At 36.3% G+C, this 26824-nt stretch overlaps 2 protein-coding genes across 2 annotated transcripts; one reads left to right on the top strand and one right to left on the bottom strand.

Moving 5' to 3' along the window:
- Window positions 1–15787: 15787 nt before the first annotated feature.
- On the top strand, window positions 15788–17242 carry LOC122587520. Its single transcript, XM_043759705.1, has 2 exons — window positions 15788–16618; window positions 16769–17242. The coding sequence occupies exons 1-2, from the start codon at window positions 15788–15790 to the stop codon at window positions 17240–17242; spliced, it is 1305 nt and encodes a 434-aa protein (XP_043615640.1).
- A 4272-nt stretch (window positions 17243–21514) lies between these two features.
- On the bottom strand, window positions 21515–25333 carry LOC122587519 (putative disease resistance RPP13-like protein 1). Its single transcript, XM_043759704.1, has one exon. The coding sequence runs from the start codon at window positions 25331–25333 to the stop codon at window positions 21515–21517; it is 3819 nt and encodes a 1272-aa protein (XP_043615639.1).
- Window positions 25334–26824: the final 1491 nt, after the last annotated feature.

Below are 26824 nucleotides of genomic sequence, written 5' to 3'. Positions count from 1 at the left end.
ATTTCTCGCAACTCAGCATTAGCATTCTGCTGACTGTTGAACCTATTTCCACTAAAACCAGAATTGTTAGCATTATTAAATGAAGATGAAGGATAAGAAGTACCTGATTGCCGGTTTTTATAACCGGTGTTCTGGTTGAAATTCCCTTGCTGATTCTGAACATAGCTAACTTCTTGGGCCGACTTATCTAGGCAATCTTCCGTGTAGTGCAATTCTCCACAATGATCGCATCCGTCAGCTAAAACCTTTACATCTCTTTTAATGCTTTTGAACCTATTATCTTGACTGTCAAGATAACTAAACCTTTACATCTCTTTCAATGCTTTTGAACCTATTAATGAGTTAATAGTTTATTAATTCTCTGTACTTGAAATTCAGGTATATGTGTTTGATCATGATGCAGGCCCATAACACGTATATGTTTATTTTCAATCACATGTCCTATGATAATTAGAAAAAATTAGGATTTTTTTAATATTATTTGATAACAATTAAAACTCTTGATTTGAGTGACAACCGAAACTTTAAACATTTATACGCAAACTAATAAATAAAAAAGGATAAAGTTATGTACTTTTTTGATTGAGAGATAGAATGAACCTTAAATGAAATTCATATTGATTTGGATTTAGTATTCAAGTAATTAACCCTCTGTTGTAAATCGTGTTTTGTTCTGTGATCGTCTCATGTTCTGTTAATGATGTTGTATACGAAATTCTCGTCCGAAAATGACATTTACTTCCAAATGGTTTGCGTGAATTTGGTCCCTCAAATATGTCTCTCACTGTTCGATCAAGAGCCTCTTTAATAAAGCTTGTGCATGAGTGCATCGATATCATTGGTACCTCAACCTAAATAATCAATTTAGCTTCTTTTATCAAGTGAGCTCAATCAAGTTTTTTTGTTTGGTAAACGAAATATCTTGAATAGTATAATGAAGTGTAACGGTGCTCACTAATGACAAGTTCGATCATATATTTTTTCAATATGAGCACTATCTCAGTATCTTGTGACAAAATTTGACTGCCACTACAAATATGTAATCCCAATGCCCATGAATACCAATTACATTTAATGTGACTACTCTTTTTGTTCATAGAAAGACATAAAACACCGAAGCTAGCCTTGCTATATTGATGAAATTTTATTAGTGGGCAGTATTTAGTAGAAATTTTTTTTGAAACAGTTATTTGGGGAGGGTGTTTTGTTAAACAAATTTTCGCAAAAAAAAGTTATACAACCGGGTAAACCGGCTTTTGAAATACCGGTTTCAAATTTTCTTGCTTGAAACCGGTATTTCAAAAACCGGCTTCAAAAAAGGACGATCGAAACCGGTATTTCAATTACTGGTTTCAGGTTTGGAACAGCTTTTCGCAGATGAACAGTCGATGTGCAGGAGGACGAGACCTTGATTTGACAACACACTCGAACCCGGTATTTGAAAAACCGGGTTCGGAGTCCGGACAAAAAAATTTTTCGCAGATGAACATGCTTTGTTTTATATATATACATGCATATATTCTGAGATGTTCACGCACACTAGCAAAACATTTATATGTTTCTTATTTTTCAATCAATAACAAAAGCAATGGCAGGTCAATCATCTTCTGGTAGTGGTGCATACCCAAATATCACTAGGGGTGGAGCGTGGAACTCCATTGAGTCACACATGGCTGCTGATTTCAAGGTTCAAAAGGACATGGAAGGCATAATTGATGGTTTGAAACAAAGAAAGTCAACCTTCGAGGTCGAACTTGCAGAACGTAACACAGTGATCAATCCGAAAAAAATAGACAGAAGGTACGTAACATATTTGAAAGAGAAAGTCGAACGGTTGCAACTTACCATTGACCATCTTACTGTTATCGGGTCCACAATAAGAGCATGAGGCAGCACGCATTTGTCGCTTTAAGTGATATTCGCAATGTTGGTTTTAAAGGAACTCCTGAATAAGAATGGGATTCTAGTGATGCGCGTTTTGTTCATATTGATGATTATGGCTTATATCCCTTAAAAAATAGTTTTATGTAATCATTTCATGTAATCATTTCAGTTTTGAATAAAGTAACTTGTTCTATTAGTTTATAATGTTGTTTTATATGTTTTTGATATCAAAAGTTGTCACATTATAGGTATTTGATGTATCAGCAGTCGAAGGTTAAATGGATGAACCTAACCATTAACAATCTTACTCATGGGTCTATGTCAATAACGAGCCAACTTGGTGAAGTGCAGCGCTTTCAACCAGAATTTGGCCAGGTGGGTAGGCGACCTGACGGTTACGTGACTGATCCGGGAGAGGAATACGCAACTCAAGACCCCGAACGCGGAGCGTCACCTGACTATGAGCCCGGTGAATACATTCACCGTAATGACGGTGATAGTGACGTATCCTCTTCATATTCCCGATTTGCTTCGCCATATTATTCGGTTCACCGTAATGATTGCAACATGTAATTGTTGGAGTTTATGTAGTTGTTTTCTTTTTCAATAAAATTGAGTTGTTTTATTTAAAAAATAAGTGACAAAAGGATATCTAATATGAAAAAATTCGGATTAAAACAGCATCATCTTACATTAAAACGCCTAGGAATTCAGGAAATAAACAGATTAAAACAACACACAAAAACAACACAAACTAACGGAAACAGATAAGCGACAACATCATTGTCATATTCAAAGTTCAGGGCATGTCTTCCTGTTATGGCCCAATCCAGCGCAAACACCACATCTAGCTTGTTGTCTTGAGGTTGAAGATTTGCTGGTAGAACTCTCATCCATCTCGTTCCGGTACCATCTGGTGCGTCTCCTACCCCTTTGCGTGACCAGTCTTTCTGGGTCTCCCTGGATCTGCCAATCTACCGGCGCCCAGTAATTCACGTCTCGGAGGGGAGCAACTGCAGCATTATACTGATTTACCCACGTCCTAGTTGTGTACCTCTTACTTGGAAGATTAGCAACTCTCTCTTGTCTATATCCGCAAACAGCAATGGCATGAGAACATGGAAGCCTTTGATGCTACCAAGCTCCACAAGAGCATTTTTTCCTATTCTCGCCCATGCCAACATTGTAAGTGTACTCGCCTTGTGCATTTCTTTGGTTTTTCTGACCGTGTAATTTCCTGTCCGTTCATCAAACACTTCCACCCTATGGCTTGTTGAGGCTCTTTCACACATCTGATAAATCTCCCACATTTTGCGAGCTAGTGGTGGGTTCCAACTACTGGCTTTCCGATATTGGCTGACAAAATGGTCTTTTGTCCAAGTAAAAGTGCTCTCAATTAAAGCTCTAATAGGTAGCATTCGAGCCTTACCAAGGATATTGTTTTAACTCTCCACCCACTTTGTCATCTGAAACAATCCTAATCTGTTTCTGTTAGATCCAACTACAACCCACCTACACGGGACCCGGTCCATAACACCACGATAATTCTTCCCCCTGGTCATGTACTGTGCTTTCCAAAACGTTGGCCTCGTATCTATAACAATAAGTTCTCTGTTTTCTCTTATGTTCCAAAGCCTAACAACGTGGACAAGCTCCGCCTTGCTTTAAAAAAACATTCCTTTTTCTATCACATTTCTTTCTTGCGACCAACATACCACATCTTCTTGAACTTCACTGAATGGCGTTAGACGATCTTCATTATCATCGACAAGATTAAGAAGTTGTTCATGCTCCAAAGGACCTTGTGCATGAGCCCCTTCTTCTTGTTCATCTCCAGATACATCCCCATCAACGCTATATGCGTCGATGGTATCATCGCTTGTATAAGGTGCCTCGTCACTTGATCCACCACCTATTGGGTCAATTTCATGATCTTGAACATGTTCATCGTCTTCATCGTCATTGTCTTCATCACCGTCATTGTCTTCATCACCTTCGTTATCTTCATCATCTTCTGGCTGGTTACTCCCTAGAAAAAAACATTGACTTTGAGTCAAGCTTAACAACTGGTTTGTAAAAGTAGGCTCGAACTTCACTTCAAATTGCGCTTCACCCAGATGATAAATCATTGCCAAAGTATTATCATCCGTAATTAATTTCCTAAAAGGAACACCCTTAAATTCATACCATAAATATAATTGCAGTTTGAAGACTTGTTTTGAAACACCAAAACAACTGTAAGTCATATCACAAATTTGTGAATAAGTCATTAAGTGAAAAAGAGGAAAACTTCTTCTTTTCGATGGATCTCCATTTTGAAGGATCCCATTTACGAATGATACACGGTCATCCCAAATTAACTGAACTACAATTGGGTTAAATGATGATGAAGATGCCATTTTTTTTAAATACAACTGTCAAAGTATTTGAAAACTTATCTGAAAATATTTTGTTGAAATACTGATAATGCTTCAAGATACATCACATATACTATATATAGATAAATATTGAATTAGGTTTTTAGGTGGAGTTAGGGTTTCAGCCAGCTCGCGACACGTGTTAGGGTTCGTCCGAAACCGGTATTTCAATTACCGGTTTCAGGTTTTAGTCACATCGTCCCTGTTCCAGTCAAGATGCTCTGCAAGTTGTCAGCTTTCTCTGAAACCGGTAATTGAAATACCGGTTTCGATCGTTGATATGTCGTATTTTATACCCATTTCCCACAATTTATATAGTTAAGTTAGCATGTTTAATGAGTCGTTTTCGTATACAATTGGTGCATTTATGGTATTTGTTAGTGTTTCAGGTTAATAGCAGATACTTGAGCGTATTTCTGAAGAAAACGACATTCTTGAAGTGAAATAAGTGCTTACGGATGATTACCGGGTCGTTTGGATGAAGTTTGGTGGAAGTCAACAAAAGTCAAACCTGGAATCAAGTACAGCTGAGCAACAGCTTATAAGCTACGCCGCAGCTGTGAAACAGAAGGTCTAAGCTGCGCAGCAGCTCGTCCAGTTGTGTCCCATTCGAAGTCAATAAAAGTCAAAAGTCAACAGCGGTCAAAGAGGAGCTGGGCCGCAGCTTATAAGCTGCCACGCAGCTTAAGGACGATTCTGCATAAAATTTTTGGAAACATATAAATAGCTTGTCTTTCATTCCAAAACCCTATTCCATCTTTTCCAGTCATTTTTGAGGATCAAAGAGGAGACTTTTCATCAGTTCTTCTACCTTTGAAGATCAAGATTACGATTGGATTTATTTCGTTTATTGTTTTCATTTATCATCATTCGGTAACAATGAATTCCTTCATTTTGATTTGTTATTTCATATTTAATATGAGTGGCTAATCGCATTTTCATCCATCTTGATAGAGTGAGACATTATGTAGGGATTGCACAATATTTATTAATTCAAGTGATTTGATTGAACGTTTTGTCGTGAACTTAATCTATTAATTCTTTGTTATTCAATTATTGATTGCGGATAATTTGTATTCATTGATTAGTGACGACTAGGATTTGGGTATAAGTTATTTTGATTGCTTGGTTAGAAGCAATTGGTTCTATGACGGGTACGGTAGAGGGTAATCAATATTTGATAAGAATTAATGGGTTGACGGTTAGGTACAATCGATAGGCAAAATTGTTATCTGAAATGATCAAAACCATTGTTAAACTAGGGAAGTTATAAAAAGGCGTCTCGGGGTACCGGTCTTAATAATGAAACCAGTTTATACAAGAGAGTCGAATAAGTTGTTAACTTGACGGGTACGGGGTTGGCGATTAATTTGAGTCTCGGTCAATTAATCACTAAATTGAATTTGAACTTAATCAAAAGTGCAATCCTAATATTTTGTCAAGCGAAATCAAGATGGGTGACCTTTAAATTATTGTTTTCAACAACAAACTTCTCTTTCGATTAATCCTTTGGGATTACTGACTTTTCAAACTAACTACTTGCAACGTGGAAATTCGGCCACAAAACCCCCCATATTTTACTTGAATCATTTAATGTTTACAATTGCTTATTTAAGTCTTTGCGAACGATCTCGGCTTACCAGTGTTAACTATATTGCATGCGATCAGGTACACTGCCTGTGAGTGTGTAGTAATCAGTATTTTCGGTAAATCGTGTTTATAAATTTAAAGCTAGATTTCGCACATTTTTTTACAGTTTTTGGTATTCATGGATGATTTTTCAGTTTTTGGTAGTTCATTTGAAAATTGTCTAAAAAGTCTTGACAAGATGTTGGAAAGGTGTGAACGGGCACACTTGGTCTTGAATTGGGAAAAATGTCACTTTATGGTCAAGGAAGGTATAGTGTTGGGACATAAAGTTTCTAAGGAAGGGTTAGAGGTTGACAAAGCTAAAATTGATGTGATAAGTAAGCTACCTCCACCCACGAATGTTAAATCTGTTAGAAGCTTTCTTGGTCATGCGGGGTTTTACCGTAGGTTTATAAAAGATTTTTCTAAAATCACCCAGCCTATGACCAAGTTGTTAGAGAAAGATGTTCCATTTGTTTTTGATAAAGAATGTCTTGAAGCTTTCGATTTGCTTAAGGAGAGATTAACCAATGCTCCCATTATGACTCCACCCAATTGGTCTTTACCATTCGAGTTGATGTGTGATGCTAGCGATTATGCCTTAGGGGCCGTTTTAGGCCAAAGGGAGGATAAACATTTCCGCCCTATCTCATATGCTAGCAAGACTTTAAACCCTGCCCAACAGAACTACACGGTTACTGAAAAAGAGTTGTTGGCAGTTGTATATGTTTTTGATAAATTTCGTCCCTACTTGGTCCTTAACAAGACCATTGTCTATACTGATCATTCTGCATTGAGGTACTTGTTCTCGAAACAAGACGCCAAGCCCCGTCTAATTCGTTGGGTCTTGCTTTTGCAAGAATTCGACATTGAAATTAAAGACAAAAAGGGGGCTGAGAATGTGGCAGCTGACCATCTTAGTAGGCTCGAAAATCCTCACCGTGAGGAATTACAAGAGCATGATATTAATGATGATTTTCCTGATGAGTTTTTGATGAAGATTGAAACAGGACCTTGGTTCGCCGATATTGCTAACCATCTTAGTTCAGGTGCAATTCCGGAAGATATGTCAAAGCAAGAATGGAGGAAACTTTTTACCGAGGCTAAACATTACTTTTGGGAAAATCCATTTTTGTTTAAAATTTGTGCAGATGGGATAAGGAGGTGTGTGGCAGATGATGAGACACGCCAGATTCTTGATGCTTGTCACCATGGGCCAACTGGTGGACATTATGGAGCGTCAGTCACCGGTAAGAAAGTATATGATGCTGGATTCTATTGGTCAACCGTGTTCAAGGAAGCACAAACTTTGGTAGAGGTTTGTGATGTGTGTCAGCGACAAGGTAATATTTCCAAACGTGATGAAATGCCTCCAAACTTTATTCAGGTATGTGAAGTTTTTGATGTTTGGGGCATAGACTTTATGGGACCTTTTCTCCCATCAAATAGGAATTTATATATCCTTGTTGCTGTTGATTATGTTTCAAAGTGGGCCGAGGCGAAAGCCTTGCCAACGAATGACGCACGTGTTGTCATTCATTTCTTGAAAAAGCTTTTCTGTAGGTTCGGAGTGCCCAAGGCCTTAATCAGTGACCGCGGAAGCCATTTCGCGAATCACCAACTAGCTAAGGTGCTAAAGAAGTACGGTGTCAACCACCGTTTTTCAACCTCATATCACCCGCAAACGAGTGGCCAAGTTGAAAACACGAATCGGGCACTAAAGAGAATTCTTGAGAAGACCATAGGAGATAACCCGAAGTCTTGGTCCACCAAGCTTGATGATGCTCTATGGGCATTTAGGACCGCCTACAAGACACCGATTGGGACTACCCCATTCCGGTTGCTTTATGGCAAGACTTGTCATCTTCCTATCAAAATTGAGCATAAAGCCTTTTGGGCACTCAAAAATTGTAACATGGACCTAGTTGATGCCGGTGACTTGAGATCTATGCAATTGAATGAACTAGATGAACTTAGGTTGTATGCTTATGATAACTCTTTGTTGTATAAGGAACGAACTAAAGTGTGGCATGACCGTAGGCTTAGAAAGAAGGATTTTAAAGCCGAAGATAAAGTCTTGTTGTTCCTTTCCAAGTACAAGTTTAAGCAACCCAAGTTGACATCTAGGTGGACCAGCCCCTTTGTGATCAAACATGTTTATCCGTTTGGTTATGTGGAATTGTTTAAATCGAATGGTACTTCTTTTATTGTTAATGGTCACAGGTTAAAGCTTTACCATGTGGAGGAAGAAAGTGTGGGAGTCGTCATTAACGAGCTTCCCTTTTTCGACATGAAGCAATGATGAAGAGCTTCGAGTCTAGCTAGAGACTCGTAAATAAATTAAGCGCTTCGCGGGAGGCAACCCGTGTTTCTCGTTTTCTTATTTGTGATTATTTTGTTTATTTGTCGTTGGTATTGTGTTTTAATAAGAAATTACAGGTAGAAACCGCTCACATGCATTCCGGTAAGTCGTTTCAGGAGTAAACGAAGGTAAGTGTGGGGGGGTTTTGCTGTCCCGCAGCTATTCTTTCCTATTTTTGAGTTGCTCCGCAGGTATGTTGTTGTCATTCAACTTGTGTCGTTTTGAGAAAACCAGAAAATCCATAAAAAAAAAACGACAAAAGGGGGGATGCGCCGCAGCTATTATGTTATGTTTTATGGTTGCGCCGCATTCAGTGAGGTGCGCCGCAGCTAGAGTCAAACCGAGTCAAACAACTTTGAATAATAAAATAAAGGGGGTCGGTTTTATTCTTGTCACATAAACTTAGTAAGGGTTTTTGAAGCTTTTCTTTTCTTTCCCTAGTGTCTGTCGATCCATCCCTCCCCCTTCTCAATAATTTCTTAAATTTTTAATCTAAATCTTCTTAACCTTTCTCTTTAATAATCATCATGACAAGAACAGGAAAGGTATGTTTTGTTTCTCTCCTACTTTTAACTTCTTAATCATTAAATCTATAATGTTCATGGCTAATTTCGAATTTATGTGTTTATTAGCTTTATTTGATTCTTAAAATTCGAATTTATTGTTAAGAAGGTCAAGAACAAGGTGTAGTTGGTTGTAATTTGATAATGAGTTTTAATTAAAAAAAAGTTAATCTAGTTAGGGTTTAATTAAAAAGTTGTTATTCTTAATTAAAGATAAACCCTAGAAGTTAAATTAGGATTTAAATTAGGATTTGAAGTTAAAAAGTTGTTTGTTCACCTGCTGCTACTCGTCCCTGACTTCCAAACAGTCAAGCTGCGCCGCATCTTGCAAGCTGCACAGCAGCTCAGGAACAGACGGGTTAAGCTGCGCCGCAGCTTAGGTAGTTGCGTCGCAGCTGCCCTGTTTCGTCCCCTAGCTTCGTTTTACTTCATATATATATTTATGTTAGATTGGGGTTTGATTGTTTTGATGTTTTTCTTGTATGTGTAGGACACTGCTACTTCTAGCCGTGCAGGACGAGGTGGTTCTCGGGCCTCGTCCGCCACTGCACCTCCTGCCGCACCTACTGTTGATCCTACTCCCGAAGCCATTGCTATGGGCGTTCCAACCCATCCGTGGCTTCGTTTTCCACATTTAACTCCAGAGAACAAGAATAAATGTACAAATCGTTTGGCTACTTTATATAATAAGGACATCACTGAGCCAAAGTTCATGGAGAGCAGTATGCTGAGAAGTTTAGGTGTGAAGACTGATATTAGTGATTTCTTTAGACTTAAGCATGGGGGAACCGATCCTGATGGGAATCGAATTGATCGAAACTTTAGTATGTAGTTTGATATTTTTAGTAATAGGGAGAAAGTATATAAGGAATGGTGTTTGGAATTTTACTCTACCATATTTGTTGATGATATTGATTCAGTTAAGAGTATGTTTGAGGGAGAGGTGATTCATTTTAGATGTGGAGGTTTGAACAGGCATTTGACCATTGCAGAATTTGGGGTGTGCACAGGAATGTATACTAGGGAAATGCTAGATGATCCATTTTTCTGTAACCTTTTGAAGCATGATGCTAGGACTACTACAGGGTTTCCTCAGGGTTCAAGGGATGCGCGAGATTATTATACTCGCATCTTTGGTGGTAAGACTTGGAAGGCGGTTTGTGGGGCGAACACAATTAGGTCGCCCCTTTTGAGATTGCTCCATAAGATGCTCGTTCATTTCTTTGTCCAGTGGACTAATCACCCGGACAAATTGTATGTTGAAGATTTATGGCTGATGAGGATTTTGCATGAGGGAAATCATGTTTTGATAGCTTGTCCTCCGTATGTGCTTGCTAAGCACATGGGAACAAAGGGGGTAAAAGACTCGGGGTTGGTTTGTGGCCACTTTGTCACAAAAATTGTTCAACATTTTCAGCTGGAAGATGATAGGGCAAATATAGGTTTTAATTTGAATTGGAAAATTATGAAAGCATTTACTTTTACAGAATTGACTCGTTTTGGTTTGCTTCGCCAGAGAAAGAGCAGGAATGATAGTTACCAATTGATTGCTTATGATGAAGGTGACCAAGAAGCAGATGATGGGGATGATCAGGAAGCAAGTGATGATGATGAGGAGATGGCTGATGCACCTGAGCAGCAGCCCGAGCCTGCACGACGCCCTAAGCGTCGTGCCACCACTTCTACCGCATGAGCATCTTCTTCCTTCACAGCTCCTGCAGGCTCGTTCGATCTTTCTCCTTTACAGGGTTTAGTTAATCAGATGTTGACATCCCAGTAGCAGTTCCAGAATGATATGGCTGGATTTCAGACGAGGATGGATGATTTTCGACATCAGGTGGGTGATGATTTGACTCATATTGGTTCTAGTTTGGGGAGAGTGGTTTATGACTCTCGACGTTATCAGCCTATGTTAGAGGCTCAGTTTACCGGCCAGGAGTATCACCTACCTACAGTCATTCCAGCGTATGATCCACCGAGTATTTTTATTCCTCAGCAAAGGGTTGGTGGTGGATTCTATTTTCCACCAGAGTGCCAGTTCGAGGTGCCACCTCGCCACGATCTTGGTGCACTAGGGCCGGATATGCCGGTCCGTTTTGGTAATTATGCGGGTACCTATGCAGGGACGGATGCTGGAGAGACAGGTGCTGCGGAACCTACTTTTGCTGAGCAAGTTTTAAGATCCTTGTTTGATGTGGGTAACATTATTATTTATATTAAATATTAAATTAACTATTATATTTATATGTAAAGAACCGTATTTATCTTATGGTTTTTTAATTTTTATAACTTTATATTTATCATTAGATTAAATAAATATTATTTGGTCAACATTTATTAATTTTTATATTTATAATGTAAAGAAACATATTTATCATATGGTTTTCTAATTTTTATAACCTCATATTTATCATTAGATTAGATGTTTTTATGTGGTCGACATTTATTATATGTGGGTATTTTTTTATTTATATAATTAAAAGTCAACAAAAGTTAAAATTAAAAATTTGAAAAAATCGAGAGATATGATTGGTTAATAAGTTATTAGAGCAGCTGTGCTTCAGTATAATAAAAGATAATCATAAATCTTAAGTATACACCATTAATGAGCTATTTTTAAAACAGAATCAAAATAATCAAAGTCAATATGTTAAAGTAATCAGAAACCTACTCATAGCAAATTTAGACTTTATATCTAAAAAGTTATATAAAGATATAATCGTAAATCCTAAGAGTTAATATAGGTTACAAATACAAAATTTAATATATAATATTTAGATTAGTTAAGTCATATATCACAACTTAATCAATATGAAAGTTAAAGAAGAAACATACGAAAATTAACTCTATATAAATATTGATTTCAGTTTACCATTTTTTTTCCAAATTTAGTTAAATAAAAAATCTACAGTTTCTTATATTCTAAAAGTGTAAACTATATAATTTGAAAAATACATATCAATTCATCAACAAATATCGTCTCGAACGTTTTAATTTTCTTCGGGTTGTTCCATTGCGAAACAATCCATATATGCACAACACAGAGTCGTAAATCATGGTTAACATGTGCTGGCTTAAGATCTTCAAGATAAACTAATGTGGTCATATTTTTTGTTGTTGAAGAAAAAACCATAACGAACATATAATGGACAACAAACTTTTAAAAAATAATAATAACAATAACATAATAATTCAATGTTAAAAATATAATAATAATAATTAATTATGTAGAAAGTATATAAAAAAAACCTTTTTTGTAGTTGATCGTAGCTTCTTTTGTTGTTGTTGTACGCGAGTTATATTATAAATTACGTATAAAACCAAAAAGTGTAAATTAATTACTTTTAAATTTGGTGAAATTGTAAATTGGTGATGGAAAGCCAAAAAGTGTAAATTAATTATTTTTAAATGTAAATTGGTGATGGAAAACCAAAAAGTATAATTAATTATTTGTAAATTGGGTTAAAGTGTAACTTGGTGATGAAAAATCAAAAAGTGTAAGGTAATTATTTTTAAATTGGGTTAAAGTGTAAATTGGTGATGGAAATCAAAAAGTGTAAATTAATTATTTTAGATTGGGTTAAAGTGTAAATTGGTGATGGAAAACCAAAAAGTGTAAATTAATCTAGATTAATATTAAAAAATTTGAGGATTAATAAGGAGAAAGGATTAGGCTCTAGGAGGGGGATTTAGGGGTGCCAAGTGTACTCTCAACCCCCTCTTTTAGTTATATTATAGATAGATAGATATAGATATAGAAAAGTGATAAAAAAAGAAGTACGTTAAATAGATAAAGTAGAAAAGATTTCTTTTCTATTTTTCTCCTTTAATTTGTTATTGTTTCTTTTTTTCAATTTATTTATTTTTTTAACTAAATCATTCCAAAAAAATATATATATTTTTTAAATAGGCATAGCCCGTAACCTATAAGCAAAACCTATAAGTCTATAGTCCAGCCATGTTCGTTAAGGACGGGCCCGTTGGGTAGATCACTCGATCACCAATCAACCCATATTACCTATCACTCGTACCAGCTACCTATTATTAATATCGGTAAAGACAAAGCCCGCACCGTGTCATTCATCAGAAATTCATATATATATATATATTACTAGTTTATATTTAATAAAAATATTATTAAAGAATATAAAAAAAAAATTAAAAAATGTCATACAAAGATGGGGAGAGGACGATGTGAAATGAGTAACCGAGACTTGTCTTATTGTCCTTTTTGGTAGGTGTAACACCCCAACAAGACGGAATTATGAGGGTTACATACCAAGCACAACACGACATGGAAATTAAGTAGAGACAAGTCTAGATGCATTAATAGGATTGGAAATCCATACAGATCATTCGATTACAAATACCGGATCATACAAAAATGCATAAGGAGAACGTCCATCAAACGTTTACAAATAATAGTTCAAAAGATGGTACGTAAATGATCCTAAGCATAACCCATAATCGGGAACTATGAATCACGGATCCATGAAGTCCAAGTTCAAGTCCAATCCTAGCTCAACAAAGCAAGTAATCATCCAATATGCCTTTGATTAACCTGTTCACCTGAAAAGTGTACTAAAACGTGTCAACACGAAGTTGGTGAGTTCATAGGTTTAAGTAACGAAAATCAAGTGTGTCGGGATATCATCGTTAACGATACACGAGGATTAGAATACCTAATCACGTTCACACAAATCAACACAAGTCAACGTTTACGTTTAATAATAGTTACAACGGCACGACTTACATATTAAATAATGCGCGATAATCCGGCACGACTTACATGATGAACAATGCGCGATATACGTTTCTGGCACGACTTACATAATAAATAATGCGCGATAAACCGGCACGACTTACATGATGAACAATGCGCGATATACGTTTCTGGCACGACTTACATAATAAATAATGCGCGATAAACACATACAATCGTGTAACCAAGCAAAACAAATAAGCATCTAACGTCACGTTTCATATCATAACAAGTGAATCAAGCAAAACAAATAAGCATCTAACGTCACGTTTCATATCATAACAAGTGAATCAACCGACAACCGTTTAATAACGAGTACACTTTCCACCCTAAATAATATAAACGTAGGGGCTACGAAACTCACCTTTGCCGAGCAAACCAATTATTAGCAAGTTTAAATCGAGCTATAGGTGTCCGGTAATCGTCTTGTGTTCACCACCTAACATAATATTTAAAGGTTTATTAATATATTTATATGTAATGATACCCTTTTATTTACATATATTTGCAAGTATACATATACATGCTTTGCTTAAATACTCGACACTTGGACCTACTAAACTAGGTATCAAGTGAGCTGAGAAAAATGGCCCGAAGGGAGCCCAGACCAAGGCAAGAAGGATGGCCCACGTTTGAGAAGAACAAATAAAAAAAAATCAAGGACGTATATATTTATATATATACACTATATATAATGGTTTTCTTCCAAAACAACAACAACAACAGCTTATGGTCACCAACATCTTCCCCCAACAGATCGAGACTTTAACAGAGACAAAGAGGGTTACACAAAAGCTGGACAAGATTCAAGAAGAGGGAGGAAGCAAGATAAAAAAAAGGGATTATGGCACGTGAATGTAACCACCTATGCCCGAATGGTTATGTAATGTAACCACCTAAAAAAATGGATATGTAATGGAAGAACCTTCATTATTCTGGTTATGCCATGTAACGCGTTACCTGTAGTGAAGGTAACCGGTTACCTTTACCGTTGACCCTCGTTGACTTATACACGTGGCGAAAGACTGATGAGTTTTGATATAAAAAACCTAAAAGCGTTATTATCTATCATTTTCTCAATTAAAAACAAAAAACCCGTAACCACCACCTAATAACCCTTCTTCTTCCTTCTTCATCTTCCCGCCATAACCACCACTAAAAACCCAAATTACTCCGATCATCATTGGATTCAAAGATTATCTCAGCCGTATGAAGGTATTTCGTTTTCCTAATCATTACATCTCAATTTCCCCCAAAATTCTAGGTTTTTTTTTAAAAAATTTTTTTCCTCCATTTTTTTGTTTATTTAATTCAACCTAATCTTTATGTAATTCTTTTGACCTAAAGTGTTATTTTTTAGTTTTTGATCTAAAGTGCTATTTTTTTATTTTTTTATTTTTTTTGCAGAAATGACAAAATTAAAGTTATATAAATTTCAAGTCCATTATGATGGGTCTTTCATGGAGGATCCATTACGTTATGTCGATGAGAAAATGATGACCCTCATGATCCCGGCCATAGATTTGGAAGAGTTGGTACATCACGTACACCAAGAAACAGGTACTGAATCTTCTGTTATGTATTATAGTGCTGGGTCAATTGATGAACATTTGGAGAATTTGAAATGTGAAAAGGATTGTCGTGTGTTTTTTGACCTTCTGCAATCTGAGTATGAATTATCAATGTTTCTTGACTACTATTCTATAGATTTAAGTAGATATGTTGTAAAGGAAAAACATAGTGATGATGAGATTCATGAGAGGGAGGGTGATGATAATATTAAGTCTAAAACAGAGCATGGTGAGAGTAGTGGAGGTCCAGTTAACAATGAGAGTGATGATGATGATTATGTTGAATCTAGTGAGTCTGATGCTGAATCTGTTGCATCTTTAGACCATTTAACTGAGGGTGAAGATGAAATTAGGGAGGTTAGGAAAGGGAACCCCATTGCCAAGACACCAAACCCAAGGCAACTTCCACATCTTGGTGGCAATAAGCCTATTAAAACAGATGAGGCAGATGTGAAGAAAGGAGTTCATGAAGAACATGAAAGCTTTTTGAAAGAGTTAATTGAAGCATTGAAAGCCAAGGATGATTCTGATGACATATTGAAACCACCACAACCAGAACATCTAAATTCTCCATTCATGATTCTTCTACACATTGGAAAATGAGGAGACCAAAGGTGGGAGAATTGTATGTAAACCATAACCAACTGAGGGAATGCCTGTCATACTATGCTCTTGCCAATAGGTATTCTATTTGGTTTGAGAGATCTTGTAAGACAAGCATAATTTCTAGGTGTGGGACTAGGCCACCTAATATCTTAGACCCAGAGAAAGGTAAGCAAAAAAAGAACAAGAGATTCCCTGGAATTCCAAGAAAGTGTACCTTTAGATGCTATGCTAGGTGGATGGATAATGAAAAGTCTTTTCAAATACTGACTTTGGTTGATGAGCACACATGTGCTAGAAACTTTAAGTATGGGTCATTGGTGGACTACAAATGGATTGGAAAACACTTTGCAGACAGGATTAGAGCTCAACTAGAAATCAAGTTGTGTGCCATTCAAGACTTAGTTATGAAAAAGTATAAATGTACCATTTCACATCATCAAGCCAGGAGAGCTAGAACTTATGCTTTGACAGAGTATGAAAAAACTTTGGAAGAGCATTATGGGTTGTTAAGGTCTTATGGTGAAGCAATATTGAGAACAAATCCAGGATCTACAGTGCAGTTGGGTACTACAACCAATCCAGATGATAAGTGTTATTTTAACAGATTCTACATTTGTCTATCTGGTGTGAAAGAAGGATGGAGGTTTGGGTGTAGAAAGATTGTAGCTTTGGATGGGTGTTTTTTGAAGAAGCCATGTACTGGTGAGCTGTTAAGTGCAGTTGGAAGGGATGGAAACAACCAAGTGTACCCAATTGCTTGGGCAATTGTGAATGTAGAAAATAAAGAGAATTGGATGCCCAGAAGGTCAAGAACTCACCTTGATGTCTGATCAACACAAGGTAAATCATGTTAATATATTATTTACTTGTTAAATCCTGTTAATATACTAACTATATTAAATATACTAAATATACTTATTAAATATATTAAATATATTATTTACTTGTTATTACAAAATATACTAAATATGTAGGGCTTAATTGAGGCTGTCAAGGATGTCATGCCAAGAGCAGAACATAGACAATGTGCTAGGCACATCTATGAAAACTTCAGGAAGGTGTATAGTGGTGTTGAGTTCAGGAACCTATTTTGGAAAGCGGCCAAGTCATCATACAAAGCACAATATGAGTCTGTCATGAAAGAAATCCAGGTAGTAAATGCTAATGCATATAAATATTTGATAGACAGAAATCCTAGTTCTTGGTGTAGGGCTTTTTTTGAAATTCATAGAGGATGTGAGGCAGTTGAAAATGGTTTTAGTGAGTGTTGGAACTCTGTCTTGTTGAAAGTTAGGAACAAACCAATAATCACTCTGCTAGAAGCATTGAGAGTAATTGTTATGCTTAGATTAGAGTCTTTGAGGGAGTTAAGTCAGGGTTGGGAGCATGATGTGTGTCCATCTATTAGGAAAAAACTAGAAGGCATAAAGAAAGAGAGGACTTGTTAGTTGACTATACATGCTGGTGGTAGTTTATTTGAGGTTAGAAATTACAATAATGCACTGTGGACATGGATGAACAATCTTGTACTTGTAGGATGTGGGAATTAAGTGGCATTCCATGTGTGCATGCTATTGAAGCAATCTATAAGTGTAACAGAGAACCAGAGGAATACATCTCTTGTTGGTTTAGGAAATCTGTTTATAAAGATGCTTATAACAAGGTTGTGGTTCCAGTTGGTGGTATGGATACCTGTCCAGTAGTTGACTCACCCAAACCATTGCCCCCAAAACCTAGAACTATGCCTGGCAGGCCTAGAAAGAAAAGGATAAGAGCTGCACATGAACCAAGGGTTGGGTCTAATAGAGTCACAAAACATGGTATGAAGATGACATGTAGGAACTGCTGGGTAATGGGTCACAACACAAGAACATGTATTTCAGAACCCAAGGAAAGACCCTCACATACCAAAGCCAAGACAAAAAAACTACCCAAGAACAAAACCACAGCCTGCAACTCAATCAACTCAAGAACCATACCCTGCAAGTCAAGAACCACACCCTGCAAGTCAAGAACCACACTCTGCAACTCATGAAACCCACTCTGCAAGTCATCAAACACACCCTGCAAGTCAACCAACTCCATCTTCCCACCATGCTACCCAACCAAATGTTGAAATTCAGTCTGCAAGTCAACCAGTAGAGAGGCCACTCAGTCCAGGAAGGAAATACAGGTTTACCAAAGGAGGACTTAAGTTTGTGACTTCAGGAACACAAGTTGGTGCAAGTACAGGTATGGATTCTCATATATCGGTATTTTTGTTGCAAATGTGTTTATAGTTTTAGCTATTTTAATTCATGTATTTTTGTAGGAACTTCAAGTGTTGGGACATCAAATACTGTCAAGGGCAAGGCCAAGGTTGCTACAAGGATTGGTCAAGGTACATTCAGCACTCAACCAAGGGTTGCCAACAAGGAACCAGTGAAACAAGTCAAAAAACAACTAGGTTTGAGGCAAAGGGCACCAAGCTACAGGGCTTTAAGAGCCAAACTTGCCAAAACAAAACCTGGTCCTGGTCTAACAGAAGATGATGCATTGGTTGTTGAGTAGGATAATGGGAAATCAGGATCTTTTGTATTAGTTTTTGAAACAAACTTGTTAGCTATGTACTGCTATATTGTTAGCTATGCACTGCTATATGCAGACATGATCATGTTTAGGAAAGACTTACTGCTATATTCACATGATCCTCTTTTGATATGTAATATGTGAAAAAGCTACTCACATAATTTGCATTGCTATATGCAGACTTTTGGTATGTAATTTGCACTGCTATATTGTCTTTTGGTATGTAATTTGCACTGCTATATGCAGACTTTTTTCACTTTCTTAATATGCATTTTCTGGTCTTATTAACACCAACACTTCATTTCATTTGATTTCATTTCTTAACTATATATTGAAAACCACAATACTTCATTTCATTTTTTCATTACCTAATAAAGATTACAAACACATTATACGACCAACACAACAATTACAAATGATAATAATGCAACAATAAAAATCAAAACAAAAACCAGAAGGTCAAACATGGGCAATTTTGACTTTGTAAAAGTCAATTCAGCCATTTTTTTTCTTCATCTGCTTATCATCTGCTTCATTTTCCTTATCATCTTCTTCTTTAGCTTCTTGAATCTTTCTTTGTGAATGAAGATCGTAAAGCAAATCTTTGTAATAATCACTTGGCAATGGTTCATCAAGAAATCTGAAACTGGTACAATGTGAACTAATAACCTGTTTTGAACCCAAATTTTGTTACTTTCCAGTCAATTAAACAAAAACCCTAACCCAAATTCACATTATATCAAAGAAATTTAGAGAATCACAAATTAGGGCAAACTTACTTTAGGGCACTTGATGAATTGACGGCCTGGATTCTTGTTTGTCCAACAAGTGAGAATACGCATCTTGGCCCCGCAAGCACAAAAGATATATCTACATCCCTGATTTGTTAATGTTGTGGAGGATGATGATGAAGCCATCAGGGGGAAAAAATCGAGGGAAAAAAAAGAGGGAAAAAGAAGAGGGAAGAAAGAGAGAGGATGAAGAGTGTGAAATTCTGTTTTTTTTATCCGTTTTATATATTTTTAATACACACGTGACATGCACGTGGTCTAACCGGTAACAAAAACGGGTGTTATCCGGTGCGTTACATGGCATAGAATAATGAAGGTTCTTCCATTACGTATCCATTTTTTTAGGTGGTTACATTACATAACCATTCGGGCATAGGTGGTTACATTCACGTGCCATAATCCCTAAAAAAAAATCAGGTAAACTTCACAAACTGAGCCACCGTAAGGTACGGTGGCTGTAGGCGTCAGTTACGGAAGGCAGGAAAATAGGAGGCGTAAACTACGATGCTAGGAGGCGTAGGCTACGGTGGGCTACAGAACTGGCGTAAGGTACGTTGAAAATGGGCGTAGGTTACAGTTCAGTGCAAAACTTCATTTTGGCGCCCAAAACTCAATTATGTGGCGTAAACAGAAGTGATGGGGCGTAAGGTGAAAAATGAAGATGCAGAGAGGCGTAAGCTACGCCTCCATGGGCGTACATTACGGCGAGCAGGGGACAGATCGGGAGTTCTGGGCAAGAAGAAGAACATGAACGGTTGACTTTTTAAGTCAACTGTTGACCACTTGAAAATCAACCTTAATTGACCTCAAATTCCAGTTTGTAGGCACATCAAACTGATTTTAATACTTGTTAACCATGCATAGAAGTAATTAAACATATCCCATAACATAATTTTGATTAAAGATGTAAATTTCGAATTTTATTTGTATTTGACCTAATTTATTTAGTTAAAACCCTAATTCAGGTGTTCAAGAGATTTAACTCGAATTTTGACTAGGGATTGATTTAGTTAGACTAGAAACATGTTTTTGAACATAACCCATACCAAGAATTTGGCTCAATCCAACCAATAAACGAAAAACCCGTTTTTGACCCACTTTATTACCCAAAACCCTAATTTCGACCCATTTATTGATTTGACTCAAATTTTAACCCAAGGACACTTGTATAAGATTAGAATTAAGTTCACAAATATGAAATGACACTATTGAGACAAATTTTATCTTACCAAAATCTCCAACAAAGCCTCAAATCCGAATTCGACCCATTCGAGTAGTTTATTTGCACTTTGACCTTTGAATTTTCGATATGATGTTCTAATGATGATGATGATGATTAATCCATTATTAAATTAGCTTGAAACACCATTAATGAAGCAAGAATTTAGTGGGGGTGAGGGGATGTTTTCTTGCAATGAATGAGAGGGAGAGAGAGTTAGATGAAGAATTGAATGATTGGATAAGGGTGGAGGAAAATGATTGGGTGAGGGTGGAAGACTTGGGTTGGGTCAAATGTGGTGGATCATGGGTCATGAGTCGACCCAATTACATTACTAGTTATCAAATAAATCGTTTCACGTCCTAACCCGATCAATACGTTCACATAATCTCGTTTGGCATAAAAGTTCGTCATTAAAATCATTTTTAAATGAATTTATTTAATCTACTAGAGCAAACAGTCATTCAACACGTTTAGGTCAACAGTTCAAGAATCAATTAAATCACGTTAAATCACGTTTAATAAAAGTCAAACGGGTCAAATTTTTACAAATGTTACAGTAGGGGTGTTCTCAAATTAACTCACCCCTATATATGTAATTGTACTTACCGACGACCATGTATATATACTTATCAATGATGTTGATAAGTTATGATAGGAACTCTATTGATAATTATTACATAGTGATTTTTTTTTAATTATTAAGGAATAATTTTGGATTTTACAATTATGTGAAGACATTGATCTTCATCTGTTATACAATAATGTGTAGACATATGTATACGTACGTGCATGAATAGTGATGAGCATACGTATGCAAGTCGAACATATGTATACAAGTATTTGTAAATAAATGTTCTATGAGAGACTTGGTTATCAACATGTACATAAATAATCATAGTCATATGAACATGTGTAAACAATAATATTGTAAATAATTTTAATTTAATGAAGGTTCTTAAGAATTTTGCAATTATATAATAAATAATTTTGATAACACAAGCAATTGATTCAATAAAAAAGAAAGAAAAAGATCATTCTTCTTATTATAAAATATTAATGTGAGAATATAAAAGAAAGCCAAAAGGGAAAAAAAAGAGAGAGAAAGCTCGTGCACTGCACCTTGATACATAACCTATATATTAATTTTGTAATTCCTCATCTATCTCAATACAAGGGATATGTGACATTCTCGCCCAGTAGTTGTTGACAAACCCTTTTTTACATGTCTTTCTTTTCAGTTTTGGGCATCTCTTTATTTTTAAACTCAAGAGTAAAGGCAATAACTTGTCTGGTAGATCTTTTAGTTTTGGACAACCACCAATCTCTAAGCATCTAAGGGAGTTAACGTGTTGGAGTCCTATGAAAACTGTTTCCAATTTCTCAAAATTCCATATTCTTAGAGAATGGAGATTTGAAGGAAAAAGATGAGGAGACAATCGGCCCAAATTTCTCACCTGATAGTCGTTTTTTCCTCCCACTAATATTAATTCTACAAGAGACGTTGGAAAATTTTGTGGCCCCCACTCTGATATGGGCTTCTTCAACCCCCCAATGAAAAGAGAAACCAATTTGGGAGGCCAGTATCCACGTGGAAAACAGCCATCAATACTTGGACAATGCGCAATTACGAGATTTGTTAATGAGGTGAGATTTGGGAGCTCGAGATCGGGAAATGATTCGATATTTTCACAATGGACTATGCATAAGGAGGTGAGGTGACTGTAGTTCAATAACCCATTCATTGATGTAAGATTTGGCCATCCAAGAATTTTCACATTTTCGAGAATTGATTTGTTGTTGGTATTTTCTCCCGCACCCAACAAGTCCTTTCCCGTTACAACTAGTTCCTCACAAGATTGAATAATCAATGAATTGAGCTTCTTCATTCCTCCTATTGGGAAGGAGACGTTTGTAATTGAACTACAATTTCTAATTTTCAATGTCTCAATACTACCTGGACAACTAAAGTTCTTCAAATTATAACAATACTTTAGTTTCAAAATCCTAAGTGATGTTAGTATATCGCTCCTACAACCCTCATCTTTCTCTCCCAATCTCACTAACTCTGAACACCCCTTCACTATTAAAGTCCTCAAATTCATAAGATTCTTACTTGCCTCTTCATTGGAATCCCATATGTACCTTAATTCATTACAATAATAGACCCATACTTTTTGAATTGCACAAAGATTCTTCATAACACCTCTCCATACCTCGTCACTAAGCCCTGCAATATTATTTATTACTAGGTGAATGAGTGACGAAGCTACACGTACCATGCTTCTCAACACACCATAACCACATCCTCTTAAATCTAGATATCTCAATGAAGGTATCGTTTTAAGTGAGATGTCAACCAACCTTGGACAATCCTCTATATAAAGCTCACGAAGATGTGGAAGTATTATATCAACATCCCCTATATTGGTCGACCATACAGACCACCCAAACATAGATTTGAAACTTAGAATTTCAAGAGAATGGAAGGCAACACCACTGGTCCCAAGTAACTCTAAACCTATGATTTTAACAGCATCCATACCTTCAATATACAACTCCTTTAGTGATTGTAATCTCCCAAGTGTTGGCAAAGACGTACACTTTCTACAGCCAACAATCGACACACAAACCAGCTTGTCAAAGGAGGGATCCCCGAGCCAGTTTGGAAACTCTGTTCCCGAGTATGAAGTGATTTTGAATTTCTTCAAAGCATTACTAGAAGGCTTGAGTTCACTAAGGACCTCATTTTGCAACGCTTCATTTTGAGAATCATTAGATACATAATCCCATACTAGCTTTACCTTGGAAAGTCTTTTCGTCGATAAGCTTGCATCCCGTGCATGTGTTGCATCTTGCACTTTATCCAACCCCTCAATGCAAAACTTCCCCTCAAGATTCTTTAACTCTTTGAGCTCGGTTATCCTAAAACCATCCTCTTTTCCAATGACAATTTTGCTCAGCGTTTGTAAGCTATGCAAAACACCAATTCCCGGGGGCATGTGCTTCAATAATGGAGTATTCCTAATGTCAAGATGTCGCAAATTTTTAAGCTTTGAAAAACTTATGGACAACTTATATAGTTTATCACATCCAAAAACAATTAGTGATTGTAAATTATAAAGATTGCCCATGTTTTCTGGTAGTTCTTTGATCTTGGTTTTTGAAAAGTTAAGATACCTCAAGTGTTTCAAATGACCAACACATTCTGGTACCTCACTTATCTCGAAGCCGCTTAAGCAAAGAACCCTCAAAAGTGGGAACTTAGGAAGTAGGTCAACCAAAACCTTCTTCGATAAATAAAAGCAACTAGAACTTTCATTCACCCCAACCGACACGGCCAAAAGAGTTCTCAAACTCTTGGCACTTTTAAATGCCTCGAACTTCTGGTAACCAACATACCTCTCACGAATAAATGACATGTGGCGGTACTTTGCCAAAATTTGCGTCTTAATCTCAATATGATCATTCAACTTGAGAAAAAAATCTTCGGCAACGAATGTGGCCAAGTCATTTAAAAGGTCGTGCATCACAAACAATGATTCACCATTAGGTGCATGTTGAAAAAATGACCTCGATAACAACTCTTCAAAATACTCATGACCTAAGGATTCTTCCGTTATCGTGCTTCTAGTTGATTGTTTAATGAAACCTTCTGCCACCCACAACAGAACTAACTCCCTTTTATTAAACAAAAAATCCTTAGGGAAAAAGGAGCAATATGCAAACAATTGTTTCGAACATGCTGAAAGCTCTAGGTAGCTTAGCCTAAGGGCTGGAACAACATTATCATCAGGTTGCCATATCTTATCGTTTAATACTTGTTCCCAATATAATAGTTCATTTGCTTTTTTTCTTAATAGCCTTCCAATCACTTTCAAAGCTAAAGGCAAACACCCACAGTTTTTCACAATTCCTTCACCATAAGGTTTGAGATGTGTATGTGAATCAAAGTTATCAACATCTAATGCATGTCGAGCAAGTAAAGACATAGCATCATCATGTGACAAACTCTCTAGCTTATTTAGATGATGAAAACCTATTTGTTTGAGCAGTCCCTCCTTTCTGGTTGTTATGATTATTCTACTTCCAGTGGCTCCGGAATGAAACGGCTTAACTAGGTTCTCCCATTCGACATAGTTTTCACTCCAAACATCATCTAGCACTATTAGAAATCGTTTCGCCTTGAGTTGATCGGAAAGAGCTATTTGAAGCTCATTGAAATTCTTAAACTCCTTGTTTTCACTAGCCATCGCACGAAAGATGGTTTCAGTTATCTTAAAAACATCAAAATCATCAGAAACACATACCCATGCATGGACTGTAAAGTGATTTTTCACCATTGTTTCATTGTACAAATTTCTAGCTAAAGTGGTCTTACCAACCCCACCCATACCAACAACAGGTACAACGCTAAACTTGTCTTTACATGGCTCATTTTCCAACAACTTACGTAGCAATTCTGTTTTTTCTCCTCGTCGTCCTATAATTTCGGATGAATTTGGAAAAGATGTTTCATTTCTTTTATTGCTCATACTTCTTGGCTTTTCATCTTTCACAATTCTCAATCCTAGAAAACTTGCATCCTTTTCTAGTTGTTGTAACTTAGTGGCAATGTTATCTAACTGATGACGCAATTTGTTTCTAAGTTTGAAAGTCGGGATGAGTTTTCTTACCTTGCTAGTGAACTCCGGATTCATAGCTTTGGTTGCCAAACTATCAAGTACATCATCCATATCATAAGCCAAATGTTGAAGTCTGTTGAGCCACTTTTTAACGCTTTTATCGGCAGTTTCTTTGTCAGAAGCATCATTAAGGAGATCTTGAATCATGGACAATTTATTGCCCAGATTATTGAGCTCAGACTCAATCCCTTTGGCCCGAACAACATGCTTCAAGCCTTCATCTCCCAGCTTCTGAAAAACGACTTGGATAAGTGCAGAAACAATGATTTCAGCCATTGAGTGTTAAGTAGTTTACACTGAAAATGTGATATGAGAGTGAACAATTTGTTATGAATGTATCTTTTTTTTTGAAATAAGTGTGTAGATATATATATAGGATGTAAAGATAAAAAGATCAACGGACATATATAGATAACGATTCACTCGAATGTGTTATTCTACCATATTAAATTATTTAGTTGGCCGTCAGTACCGATAAATTGGTTTAATCTGTTAATTTATTACATTAAAAAGAACACCTGTTATTATATACAAGTACATTGTAATCTGTGTATAGTATAATTTCATATTTATTAGATTGGATGTATTCACACAATAAATTGGTAATCGAGCAAAACTCCAAAATACCATCAATTTAAATGAAGCTACGTTACCGATAGATCATCGATTAATCCGAAGTTGTTTGGCAACTTTGGTACTCTATTGAATATTCTAGCCGCAAGTGCCAAAAAAATTGGCCGGATGTATTATGTTAGAGTTTTCACTATTTTATTTTATTTGTATTGGTATTTTCCTGAAAAATTTCTGATTTGGTTTGCTTGTAATTCTGTTTATCGATCATGACTAATAAACTTTTGGATTGAAATATCACGTAATCTGAATTGGGCTTTTTCTTCATCTTCTCTGATATGTTACTTTGACATTGGAAGTGTTATTGAAGCATTATCAAATTAGTTAACAAATTTTTTTTATGCTTTGGGTATTTAATATCGATATGAAGGTTTTCAAGGAGATCGGTCTGCTATTCAGGCCACAATTAACCATGGTCGGGCTGTTTTTTCAAGGTTGTTTGAGGAACACTAATTATTTGATGCACACCAAATGTTCGATGAAATGCTTAAAAACAATGTTGTTTCTCCCATGCTGCTCATGTTTTTCCTTCAATATGATCAAGGACTCAGGATTTCACGGAACGACTTTCGAATAGTTCAAGTGTAAGAAGTTTGTATGCTTTTATGTTTGTTATGCCAAGGTGTTGCGTAGGGCAACCATATTTAGTGATTTTTGGGGTTCGATTTTGAGACTAAGATTTACATAATAGTGTAAATAAGTACATGTTTTTAGTAGAAACCATTAGACAATTTATATGTTGAACTCCAATCATCTTATGACCTTTGTGAAGTACATGATTTCACATCGATGTCGCCTTTTACTAGATTGTGTTGATTAGAACTAGATGTCTTTTTCCACTAGAAATCATGTAGATCATATGATTCCAAATCTGAGCATCGTTTTTGGACGATCATATGAAAACTCAACACACTATATATATTCTGTAACTTCAATTCCTGCAATAATACTCTGAGCGATTTAAATATGTATTTATGGGAAAATCTTCAATGCTGTTAATCGTATCAAAGTTTAGTACAGCAACAGGTAAAAATGGAGTTGTTGTGTTTATTCATATTTTATTAACTAATTAATAATTTAAAGAAGTGAAAATGTAAGTTAATGTGACATATTCCTGTTAGTGTTTGTATTAATAGT

Source organism: Erigeron canadensis, chromosome 2, assembly GCF_010389155.1.
Source record: "Erigeron canadensis isolate Cc75 chromosome 2, C_canadensis_v1, whole genome shotgun sequence".
NCBI classification, from domain to species: Eukaryota; Viridiplantae; Streptophyta; class Magnoliopsida; order Asterales; family Asteraceae; genus Erigeron; species Erigeron canadensis.
The sequence above is the reverse complement of the archived record's forward strand: the minus strand, read 5'-3'. Positions and strand labels throughout refer to the sequence as shown.